Source organism: Canis lupus, chromosome 19, assembly GCF_048164855.1.
Source record: "Canis lupus baileyi chromosome 19, mCanLup2.hap1, whole genome shotgun sequence".
NCBI classification, from domain to species: Eukaryota; Metazoa; Chordata; class Mammalia; order Carnivora; family Canidae; genus Canis; species Canis lupus.
The window spans coordinates 53,908,690-53,921,846 of record NC_132856.1 but is presented as its reverse complement, the minus strand read 5'-3'; the positions used below and the strand labels follow the sequence as shown (position 1 = coordinate 53,921,846).

The 13,157-nt window shown below is 46.9% G+C and overlaps 1 protein-coding gene across 4 annotated transcripts in view; it reads right to left on the bottom strand.

The window, feature by feature from the left end:
* Positions 1 to 13,157, bottom strand: part of ARHGEF18 (Rho/Rac guanine nucleotide exchange factor 18) — an 85,479-nt gene that overhangs the window by 18,923 nt on the left and 53,399 nt on the right. For all 4 annotated transcript variants that reach the window (XM_072787401.1, XM_072787400.1, XM_072787402.1 and 1 more), the window contains 2 exons: positions 1,180 to 1,318; positions 3 to 115 (listed from right to left, as the gene is read on the bottom strand). In XM_072787401.1, the coding sequence (XP_072643502.1) occupies positions 3 to 115; positions 1,180 to 1,318 (252 nt within the window). The remainder of the gene's footprint in view (positions 1 to 2; positions 116 to 1,179; positions 1,319 to 13,157) is intronic.

The window sequence follows — 13,157 nt, the reverse complement described above, 5'->3', positions numbered from 1 at the left end:
ACCTTCTACAAAAATGGGCTCGGCATTCGAAGATGTAAGTGAGAGAGAGTCATCGGCTGCCTGCTTAAATTTTAAAAACACAGAGTCGGCTTCATCCATTTCTCCTGTGACTGGTCTAAACAAAAATCATAAAAACAATTATTCTAAAAAATGGAGTTAAACACACGTGCGCACGTGCACACATGAAGGCAAATCTATCTGAGAACTTTCTGGATTTCAATATAAACTCTGTCACAGATCATCTATAAAAATTAGGAGATGAGGGCAGCCCAGGTGGCTCAATGGTTTAGTGCTGCCTTCAACCCAGGGTGATCCTGGAGACCCAGAATCGAGTCCCATGTCAGGCTCCCTGCATGGAACCTGCTTCTCCCCCTCTCTGCCTGTGTCTCTGCCTCTCTCTCTCCCTCTGTGTCTCTCATGAATAAATAAATAAATAAATAAATAAAATCCTTTTTAAAAAATTAGGAGATGATCTGTTCATATCACATCAAGACTTCCTGCAGCATAATGAACTTCAGTCCAATGACCAGGTGCATTCTAAGGGGGGTGTTAAATGCTTTTCTTCCTTTAATGGCCACCAAAGCCCCCGGGGCCCCTGGAATTCTTTCTAGCAAGAGTTAGGTGGACATAGCCACACTCCGTCGAGGGTGGAAGGGGCACCCCTTCTTAGTGGACAAAGATAATCAGCTCCTTTCCCCACCAACCCATAGGAGTATCACCACAATGACATTTGTTAGCATTGGGTTTTCTACCTGAATCCTGCCGTGCAAGGGATTAAGGGAACAACCTCCGAGTCCTCGGAGGACAGAGGTTAAGCCATAAATAACGGATGCTACCTCCATGGCCACTTCAGCGGGACTTCTAGCATCATCTCGAGCACGCACAGGAACCCTGTCCAAGGGCCCTTCGAGAACATGAAACAAACTGGCTCCGAATGGCCATGTACACTCAGAACACATGGGGTTTCCATCAACAAGAGGACTGAATCTCCAAAGCAAGTGTTAATAGGAATTTCACCGCGTGGCTGGGGGGCCAACGTGCAGATCCACACGGACCCGAGGGTCTCCTTTCGGGGAGCCCATCCGCGGGGGTCCCTCCCGGTGGAACGCCGCATCCTGGTGCCCTGCCTCCCTCCCTCCCTTCACTGGCACCTGGCACAGGGACGGGACCCCCACTTACCCAAGCTGTGTCCCCGTTCCCACCGGGCTGGGTGCTGGCTGTGGCCCCCCCTTCTGTGAGACCGTCATGCCGACATTCCTGGACAGGGCAGAGCTGCCATCGGACACGAGGGTGGCCCTCGGGTGCTCCTTTAGGGACGCTGCGACAGAGGCAAACACAGAGTTGGTGCTGAGAAAGTGGGCAGGGTAGCGGAGGTGGCCCGGCCGGAAGCCCCGTTCCGACTGCGGCCGCAGCACGGAGAGAATCTTGGTGGTCAGCAGCTCGTTATCTAGAAAGACATTCTCGCTCCATTTCCGAGGAAAAGAGCTGTAGAAAGACAGCTCGGGGCGGCCGTGGAGCGCGCTGTCTCTGTCACTGCTTTTGGAATGCGTGTTCCCCATGTTCACGGTCGGGGCTCCGAGACCCAGCGCCGTGCGAGGCCGGGCTGTGCTGTTTTTATACCTCCATGTGATCCTTCTAGAAATGTAAAGCTGCGTCTTCTCCTACTGTATTGGCTGAGACAGCGGGTCTGGAGGGCAGGAAATTGGTCCCCACTGTGACCATTTAGTTGGAAATCGCACAGTATCTTCTCCTTTGGTAAAATAACGGCAAAAAAATCCCGACACCCCTCCCACCTTGGCAGGGGGTAAAAAAGCAGAGAGTAGTTTAGAATCACTGTAAATAATCTAAGATCACTAAATAGGGAGCTCTGCGCTTGGTGCGGCTCGTGCCGACATCACACACATGCATGACTTATTTATTTATTTTTTTTTTTAATTTTTTTTTTGACTTTTTTTTTAATATATAGATTTTTTTTTCTTTATTAGGGAGAGAAGGAGAGAGAACAAGACAGGGGCAGAGGGAGAGGGAGAAGCAGACTCCCCACTGAGCACGGAGCCTGATGTGGGGCTCGATCCTGGGACCCCAAGACCACGACCTGCGCTGAAGGCAGATGTCTAACTAACTGAGCCACCGAGGCGGCCCCACGTGGCTATAATGAACCTGAGGTCAGATATCAGGATGACTCTGGGACCTAGAGACCCCAGGGCATGGTGTGAAGCCATGCAAGCCCCTGATCATAAGTACCCTAACAAAATTTGAGCTCCACAGTAAACAAGAGGTGATGATCCTTCCTTCCTCCCTCCCTCTCTCCCTCCCTCCCCCTCTCTCTCTTTCTTTCTTTCTTTCTTTCTTTCTTTCTTTCTTTCTTTCTTTCTTTCTTTCTTTCTTTCTTTCTCTTTCTTTTTAAAGATTTTATTTATTTATTCATGAGACACACACACACAGAGAGGTAGAGACACAGGCAGAGGGAGAAGCAGGCTCCATGCAGGGAGCCGGATGTGGGACTTGATCCTGGGACTGCAGGATGACGTCCCGGGCCTAAGGCAGGCACCCAACCGCTGAGCCACCCAGGTGTCCCCCGATCCTTTCTTTTTTTTTTTTAATTTTTTTTTTTATTTATTTTTGATAGAGAGAGAGAGAGGCAGAGACATAGGCAGAGGGAGAAGCAGGCTCCATGCACCGGGAGCCCGACATGGGATTCGATCCCGGGTCTCCAGGATCGCACCCTGGGCCAAAGGCAGGCGCTAAACTGCTGCGCCACCCAGGGATCCCCCCGCCCCCACCCCGATCCTTTCTTATACAAGGATTGTAAACCAGCCTAGCATACAACGGGGGCTCCAAAGGGTTCTTGATACTCCTCTGCTCATTAAGGTAGGAACCGGATAGCGTGTACTCTCTGATCACCTTTCCCACTGACAGGAAAGATGGAACTCAGAAGAGTCAAACTATCACCCTCTCCAATTTGACAAATCGAGTCTGGCTGAGATGGGCTCCTGGGCTCATTCATTCTTGGGGTCAAAAGCGCTATGCCAGGCAAGGATTTCAGCATTAGGAAGAAATCTGTCCACTAGTCTTTCCCCCCTGGCTCCTGGGTCCCCAATGCACCCACCCATGGGTTTCTATCACACAGGTAAAGTAGTGGCATGCAGACCATGACCCCTGGGGTGGGTTAGTGACCAGCAGTAGAGGAAAATGTACTTATCTCAAGGGCTTTTCTGAGGAGTGGGATTCAATATTCTGAGAGTTTGAATTTAGGTGGAAATTCAGGCGGTGCCTGGGTGGCTCAGGTTAAGTATCTGCCTTCAGCTCTGGTCTTGATCCCAGGGTCCTGGTAACAAGCCCTGAATTGGGCTCCCTGCTCAGTGGGGAGTCTGCTTCTCCCTCTCCCTCTGTTTGCTCTCTCAAATAAATAAATAAAATCTTAAAAAAATTTTTTTAAGACTTTATTTATCTGTTAGAGAGAGAGAGAGAGAGAGAGAGAGGGAGGGAGGGAGGTAGAGACAGCACAAGCAGAGTTTGGAAAAGCAGGCTCCATGCAGGGAGCCTGACGTGGGACTTGATCCCGGGACTCCAGGACCACGCCCTGGGCTGAAGGCAGGTGCTAAACCGCTAAGCCACCCAGGGATCCCCTAAAAAAAATTTAAGTGGGAAATTCAGGGTGATCGCAAATGTGCAGGTGGGTATGTGTCAGAAAGGAAATTTCTGGTCAAGGAGTAATGAACAAAGCTTATCAACTGAGACTTAACCACTAAGCAGTGTGACACCATATGCCACACAGAGCACATATCCACAGCCATTCATTAGCATGGCTCCATGTGATGTGGCGATGGTGATACCTGGTCAGTGACTTCAAAGGTCCTGGCATCAGTAAGTGGCTAACAATTACTATGATCACAGAGACAAAGGTGATGAGGGTATCATTCATGGATGAACACCCATTCATAAAGGTAAAAGTCATAAGTTGAGGCTTCCATGGTCCAGGGTAGGCATTTCCTGCCATTTCTACACCACTTTAAACCCCACCTAGGCAATTATGACCTGAATGTACAAATATGAAACAACCTCTAAAATGAATCCTTCACCTGGCTGACAGACTGTTTCCTATGACCCAAGATCTTGCCTGAAGTCCGACGGGTTCTGCTTTAATCACATAGTCCACAGGAGAAAATGCCACCATCAACATCCCTTGGGAATCACCATTCCCAAAGAATTTTAATAAATGATAGGGCACACTAAATCTATGGTGTCTTAAATCTTCCCTTGATCCTTGAGAAGATACTTTGAGGTACTCATGTCTAAGGGTCACGATTAAGGGACACCAGGTGCGACTGCACTCGAAGGGGGGCACAAGGGACAGAATTTCAGCAGAAAGAATGAATGACAGCAGCGGTTTAGCTCCGCCTTCAGCCCAGAGAATGATCCTAGAGACCAAGAATCGAGTCCCACGTTGGGCTCCCTGCATGGATCCCGCTTCTCCCTCTGCCTGTGTCTCTGCCTCTCTCTCGGTGTCTCTCATGAATAAATAAGTAAAATCTTAAAAAAAAAAAAAAGAATGAATGAATGGTAAGCTGGCTCCCCTCTAATATATGCCGTAATTTACTTATTCTGATCATTTTGTGTTCCGCCAGTAGAATGGAGGACAATGCCTGCCATGAAACAGGGCAAGAAATCATTGTTTTATGGCATCTTATTCAGCTATACAAAAGAAGGAAATCCTGACGCCTGCTACCACGTGGACAAACCTTGAGGATATTGTGCTAAGCAAAATAACCCAGACACAAAAGGACAAATACTGTACATATCCACTTAGATGAGGTCCCTCCCCCTAGGAGTCCCATCCACAGGTACAGAGAGTAGATGGTGGGAACCAAGGACCAGGGAGCAGGTGGGAGTGTCAGAGTTTTCTGGGACAGTCTCCATCTGGGGAGATGGAAAGTTCTAGAGACGGATGGTGGGGATGGTGGTACACTGATGCGAATACACCTAATGCCACTGGACTGTACTCTGAAAAAAAGAAAACATTGTTTCTTTGGGAACAGTTCTGCATCTTGACTGGTGTTGGCTACTCAGATTTATATATACTGAGGATAGCATTTCATAGAACCAGGGGCGCTGGGGTGGCTTAGTCGGTTAAGCATCTGACCTCAGCTCAGGTCATGATCTCAGGGTCCTGGGATCGAGCTCTGCCTTGGGCTCACTGCTCTTCAGAGAGTCTGCTTGTCCCTCTGCCCCTCCCCCCAGCTCGTGTGCTTCCTCTCTCTCAAATAAATAAAAATCTTAAGAAAAAATTAATTAATTAATTAATTAATTAATTATTCATGAGAGACAGAGAGAGAGAGAGGCAGAGGCAGAGACACAGACAGAGGAGAAGCAGGCTCCATGCAGGAAGCCCAATGTGGGACTCCAGGATTACACCCTGGGCCGAAGGCAGGTGCCAAACCGCTGAGCCACCCAGGCATCCCCAGAAAATTTTTTTTTTTTCCCCAGAAAATTTTTTTAATAGAACTATATACTCCCTTCTCCCCACTAGAGAATGCAATTAACAACTGGCAAAACCCAAACAGGGTTTGTCCCTGAGTTAACAATATTCTACCAATGTCAGTGTCCTAGCTTTGACCGGGGATTACCATTGGTTATTGGTTAGTTTATCATCACTGAGGGATGCTCCACCAAGTGTATCTGGGACCCTCTGTGCTATTTTTGCAACTTCTTGTGAATCTTAAATGATGTCAAAACAAAATGTTGCAACTGATTCTCATTATTCACTATACCAATGGGTTCTTTTTAAAATTTTAAATATTTTATTTATTCATTCATGAGAGACACAGGCAGAGGAAGAAGCAGGCTCCCTCTGGGGAGCCCGATGCAGAACTCGATCCCAGGACCCCGGGATCATGACCTGAGCCAAAGGCAGATGCTCAACCATTGAACCATTCAGGTGCCCTGTCACTGTACCGATGTTCTATAAAGTTACAGTGGGCACTGAAGAAGTGGTACTGAATCACTGCTCACAGGGGAGATGCAAAGTTGGGCTCCTGGGAGTGTCTGCCTACACTTCTATCAACCCATCAATACGTAACCATGTTTTATGCGTGTTTTTCTTGAAAGACACCTTATTTAATATATACTATTGATTTATTACCGCTGAGCTCACGGTCACTAGGACTACAATTCATGCCTGAATGGAGCCTATCTAACACATGGATTTTCTCCATCCGAGGCATCACAGCCTTCTTGCACTTAGTAAAGCCAGACAGTACTTCAGCACAATGCTTGGGGGCCATGGGAAGCAGCCAGATCAGCAACAGAGAGCATAAAAATGAAAGAGCATGGCATTAACCACACTGCAAAAAGGACACTTGTTTACAGTACAAGTTGGAAGGCAGGGGGTCACCTTGTTCTATCTCAGCCTGCAACACACATGTTAGGTGACTCATATTTTTCACTGTACATGCCTGCACACAACTGTGAAGGCCCTACAGGCATGGCTTTGGGGGTTACAAATAAATTATAGCAAGTAGGTAAGCCTGCAAATACGGAATCCGTGAATAAGGGAAAACTGCCGGCATACAAGAAAGTTGTCGGATGAGAAATTATTGTGATGTTTTAGAACACCCTTGTTTACTCAAATGCATACGGTATTTCTTTGGAACACTGATACTCTTTGTATTTCTTTATGACTTATATTACATACCTATGCCTAAAAAGTATCCGAGTTGCGGGGACTTATTACAGGAAAACATAATGCTGTATATTGGCAGCAATATGGCCCAACGGGGATAAATCACTTTTCCCCTGGAGGGTCTAACTACCACTGCCCCTCTCAAACTATTTGAGACTTTTATTTTTATTTTTAAAGATTTAATTTATTTATTCATGAGAGAAAAAGAGAGAGAGGCAGAAACAGGCAGAAGGAGAAGCAGGCTCCCTGTGGGGAGCCCAATGCGGGACTTGATCCCAGGACCCCAGGATCACACCCTGAACTGAAGGCAGATGCTCAAACAATGAGCCACCCAGGTACCCCACTACTTGAGACTTTTATTTTTTATTTTTTTTTTTTAATTTTTATTTATTTATGATAGTCACACAGAGAGAGAGAGAGAGAGAGAGAGGCAGAGACATAGGCAGAAGGAGAAGCAGGCTCCATGCACCAGGAGCCCGACGTGGGATTCGATCCCGGGTCTCCAGGATCGCGCCCTGGGCCAAAGGCAGGCGCCAAACCGCTGCGCCACCCAGGGATCCCATACTTGAGACTTTTAAAAGATGGGTTGGACAATCACTAATCGAATCTTTCTGTAATATGTGCAGCCACGGAAATAACTGCCCGATCAGGACACAAGCTGGTGACTCTGCCACAGACCAGCCGTTTTCAACCATGTCTTCTTAGTCTGTATTTTCGATGATCTGACATCTGGGGACTTGTTGCCCTTCTCAGGGCCAGTGGATTCCTAGAGCTAGTCCACGATTCGCTTGTAAGAGCACCCTTTTTTTTTTTTTATTAGTTTTATTTACTTATTTATTTGAGAGCAAGAGCAAGAGCAGGGGTGGGGGTAGGGGCAGGGGTAGGGGCAGAAGGAGAAGCAGACTCCCTGCAGAGCAGGGAGCCCAACATGGGACTTGATCCCAGGACTTTGGGAAGGCAGACACTTAACCAACTGAACCACCGAGGCACCCTGCAAGAACACTTTTCATACACAAACCCACCAATCCAGAGCCCACACTCTGAACCCCTCCTCTGTGGGGCTCTCGCATTCAGGACCACTGTCCTGCCCTGATCACCCCCAGGGGCAGGCACCAGACCACTAGAGACCACCCCTAAGCCCCAGAGCCTGCTGAAATTTTTCAAACTAGTCAGTCCTAAACCTGTTTACTCTGCCCTACCCACTCTTCCCCATAGAAACCACAGTAAAGGGGATCCCTGGGTGGCTCAGCGGTTTGGTGCTTGCCTTTGGCCCAGGGCGTGATCCTGGGTCCCGGGATCGAGTCCCACGTTGGGCTCCTGGCATGGAGCCTTCTTCTCCCTCCTCCTGTCTCTGCCCCTCCCCCTCTATCATGAATAAATAAATAAATCTTAAAAGAAAAAAAAAGAAACCACAGTAAAGGTTCTTGCCCACGCTTTCCCTTCATGCCCTCTGGCTCCTGACTGACCCTGGGGCAGCTCCCTGTGGCCCTCCGTGACTGTAAGGGGTGACGTAGGGGGACTGTCAGTACAAACTTTTCTCCTGGCAGTCATTTCCATACCTGCATGGCTTACCATACCGGCTAGAACAAATCCTGGAGACCCTCAAACATCCCTTGGCAGCAGTTTTCTTACATCTAGACACGTGGAAATTGTGGGACTGCTGGTGGAAATGCACAGTGGTGTAGCACTTTGAAAAACTGGTGGTTCTTCAAATAGCTAAACACAGAGCTTACCCTACACTCCAGTCATTCCACTTCTGGGTATATGCCCAAGTGAAGCGATAAGGTATAGCCACACAAATATTTGTACATAAATGTTCACAGTAGCATCATTCACAACAGCCCAAAGTGGAAATGACCCCAGTGTCCATCAACTGATGGAGGGATAAACACAACGTGGTCCATTCATACAGTGGAATATTATTCAGCAGTAAAAGGAATGGAGCACTGATTCATGATAGAATGTGGATGGATGTGGAAAATACACCGAGTGAAGGAGGTCAGACACAAAAAGATCATATGTTGTAGGAGTCCGTCTCTAGGAAATGTGCAGAACCAGCAAATGCACAGAGATAGAAGGTAGATAGATTAACAGTTGTGCAGGACTTGGGGGAGAATGAAGGGTGACTGCTAATGGGTATAAGGTTTCTCTTGGGGGTTCTAATGTTGATTGTGGTGACTGCAGCTCTACCAAAAGCCAATGAATTGTACACTTAAATGGGGGAATCATATGGTTTGTGAGTTGCATCTCCGTAAAGCTATCAAACAAACCAATAAACTCCTTGAGATAGAGCCATTTTTCTGCAGAACACAGCGTGAGTTTGTCCTTCTGCCCTGGGCTCTGAGAGAGACAGGAACATGCATCCATCCTGTTATCAGGCTTGCCGAGACCAGACAGCCGTGGCGGGACAGATGGGCAGTGGTGGGGTGCTGGGATCCGGGCCATGGCGTGGAGCTCGGCACACGGCTGCCTAGCACTGTCTGCGTGGCCATGAAAGCTGCTTCAGAGCCTAATTAGCACTGTCTGCACACTGCTGCGAGGGGCATCGATTGGCGTGCACCGGGCCTGCTGCAGAGACTGTATGCCACAGAGCCATTTCTACGATGGGACCCAGGCAAGGGGTAGGGACAAAAATAAGAAGCAAGCAGAGAAAAATGGAAAAAGTTCTTTGCCCAGAGGGAAAAAACACAGGCTGTTCTCAGCAACACAGACAGCAGCATGTTCTCTTGATTATTCTTTAAAACCTGTTTTGTCAGGGCACCTGGGTGGCTCAGTGGTGGAGCGTCTGCCTTTAGCTTGGGTCATGATTCTGCAGTCCTGGGATCGAGTCCCCCATTGGGCTCCCTACAAGGAGCCTGCTTCTCCCTCTGCCCCTATGTCTCTGCCTCTCTCTCTCTCTCTGTCTCTCATGAATAAATAAATAAATAAATCTTTAAAAACAAAACAAAACAAAACACTTTATTGTCAGGGCACCTGGGTGGCTCAGTTGGTTAAGCATCAGACCCTTGATTTTGGCTCAGGTCATAATCTCCAGGTTGTGGGATCAAGTCCCGTGTAGGGCTCCATGCTCAGGATGGAATCCACTTGGGATTCTTCTCTCTCTCTCTCTCCCTCTGCCCCTCACACACACCTGGGGCGCTCTCTCAGAACATCAATCAATCAATCTTATGCACCTGGGGCGCTCTCTCTAAACATCAATCTTATTTTTTTTAATGTTTTATTTATTTATTTATTTATTTATTTATTTATTTATTTATTTTATTTTTGATAGTCACATAGAGAGAGAGAGAGGCACAGACATAGGCAGAGGGAGAAGCAGGCTCCATGCACCGGGAGCCCGACGTGGGATTCGATCCCGTGTCTCCAGGATCGCGCCCTGGGCCAAAGGCAGGCGCTAAACCGCTGCGCCACCCAGGGATCCCTAAACATCAATCTTAAACAAACAAAAAAAACCCCACACACTAGATTGTTAAAAAAAAGCTAACCATCACCAGAGCTTTCAGAGTCATGATCACAGATCACCATGACAAATGGAATAATGAAAAAGCTTAAGGTAGTGTGAGAATTATCAACATGTGAGAGACACAAAGGGAGGAAAAATGGGTTGGACAGACTTGTTTGATGAAGGCTTGCCACAACTCTTCAATTTGTTAAAAAACGCTGTATCTGCAAAGTGCAATACAACGAGGTATTCCCATACTTGACATGAACATTGGACCCCACACTGTGAAGTTCAGGTGCAGAGGGGCTAACTTCCAGGATAGTTTTACTCCCAGCAGGACCCTGGCCTCTTGTAGGTCCTGCAGGCCACAGACTTTTCCCTGATACACAAGCACACAATCCATTAGTTCTGGTAGGAAGCCTAAGGGCTCACAAGGAAAGTTCATTAACAAGACTTCATAGTTACAAACCCCCTGAAAGTCATTTATCGAGGAAGCCCAATGTGACATACCCAGCGACCACCTTAATTGGTTTTCAATTGTCCTTTACAATCTAGAAGCATGCTTATTTCTAACAATAGCGACTTTCTGGCAAGATTTTATATTCTCAATGGCAGATTCCTCCAGCTGCTCGATGGGGAAGCAACTGGGAACATCTTTTGAAGGCAGCTGGGCCCTGGCACAGAAGTCTCCTCCCAATTTTCTGCAAAGGGCCACACAAAGGGGCCAGCCAAGTGGCAGCTTTAGGCGGGAACAGCCTTCCCCAGCTGCGCAGCAGTTTCAAAAGCTTGGCTTCAAAATAATTGCTACTTTTCTCATATTTACTGAGGTCCTGTGTCCCTGTCCCTGCCCCTATTCTTTGTCTCAGTGAAGACTTTCCTTTCAGGCTGAGATTGCCACCTGTCTCTGGAGAGTTCTAGCAAGCACGCGCTTCAGGCGAGTGTTCGAGAGACAATTAAGAAAATCTGAGACAAAATGAAGTCTTCAGTTCACAGTTCCTGGCTTTTCAGCCACCTGAGAATAGACTAAATCGATGCCAAGACAACTCATCGATTTCTCTGCCCTGCTTCATTTTGGCGTTACACAAGCCAAGATGGTAAAAAGAAGAATAAAACCACAGAAGACAAAGAAACAAAACACAACAAAAAAACCTTAACCCTGTGCCTCAGGGGACAAGGGCAGCAGGGTGTGTGTGTGTGTGTGGGGGGGGGAGCATCTTGGGGCTTAGAAGTTAAGTGTGAGCTATAAAGAATTCTCTTCCTAAACCTATTACCCAATAAAAATCATTCACAAGCCTTCTATTACCAAATTACGTCAAACCTAGCAAACACCATTAAAAAAAAAAGTGCTTATCTTCTTGACTATATGTGTAGAAAACTTAAAAATCACAAAAAAGCATAAAAGTAGAAATAATCCATAATGCTGCCATCCACAGTTAATTAACTGCTTGTATAAATGGTTTCGTAAATGGAGAAATAATGTTTAATAGTGAGTGATCCTAAGATCTGGGTTCAAAAAAATCCCTTCCATACAGCAAAAAAGAATCATGTTCACAGCATTTATGTATTTTTTGCACGAATACCAGACAGGGTGGTGAGGGACACGTGAGTTATGCTGTCGAGTGATACACCTGTCAATTATGTCACTGCAAAATATTCTGTATTACTATTCTATGGATAGTTCTGGAAGTTAAAAATAGAAAAGACAGGGCACCTGGGTGGCTCAGCAGTTGAGCGTCTGCCTTCAGCTCAGGGCATGATCCCGGAGTCCTGGGATGGAGTCCCACATTGGGCTCCCGGCAGGGAGCCTGCTTCTCCCTCTGCCTGTGTCTCTGCCTCTCTCTGTGTGTCTCTCATGAATAAATAAATAAAATCTTAAAAAAATATATATATAGAAAGGACAAGAACGCCTACATGTCTAAGAATAAAAATGAACCGCAACCTGAACCTTCACTTTTCTCAAACATGAGCTTAAAGTGGACCAGACTGAAATGAAACATGTAACATTAAAAAATGTTTCACAGGTAATAAAGGATACAATCTTCAGGAACTGGGGCTTGGTTCATGAAGAGTTCTTTGATAAGACACTGAAAGTCTGATCCACAAAGGACAAAAAAAAAAAAAAAAAGCCCCACAACTCTGAATTGACTTCATCATAATTGGAAACTTTTGCTCCTTATGAGGAGGGTGGGGGTAGAGGGGGTATCTGCAAGCCGCCTATGTGACAAAGGATTAGCATGTAGAATATGTAACAAGTTCTCAAAGCTCTATCGTAAAAACACAACCCATTTAGAAAATTAGCAAAAGAGATGAAGATGCATTTCCCACAAAGAAAATATACAGATGGTCAAAAAGGCGCATGAGAAGGCACTCTGCTCATGAGCCACGAGAGAAATGCAAATAAAACCACCATGAGATGGGCGAAGACAAGAAAGAGTGACAGCTCTAAAACCGGCGGGGTGTGGAGAAGCCAGGTCACTCACACGCTGCCATCGGGAATGGAAAATTAGTGCCACCAGACTGGTTGGTGGGGCAATTTGTAGAGAAAACACAGTAACTGCACCCCTGGGTATTTATTTCAGAGGAACACAAAGCATATGGCCAGACACACAGAAACCTGTATGTGTGACCGTCTGTGGCAGCTTTATTCAGGAGGAGCCCCAAACCGGAAACAACAACCCAGATGTCCTGAGGGGCCAATGGCCAGGCGGACTGTGGTCTGTGCAGACCACAGAATCCTGCTCGGCCACAAAAGCACCCCCTCTTTTAAAAAATATTTTATTTATTTATTCATGAGAGACACGGAGAGAGAGGCAGAGACATAGGCAGAGGGAGAAGCAGGCTCCTTGCAAGGAGCCCGATGAGGGACTCGATCCCAGGATCCTGGGATCATGCCCTGAGCCAAAGGCAAGACACTCAACCGCTGAGCCACCCAGATGGACCTCCTGGGTGCCATCCGAGAGAAAAAAAGCCAAACTCAAAAGGACACTGTACTATTTCACTTCTATCACACCCTTGAAATGACAGAGTTCCAGA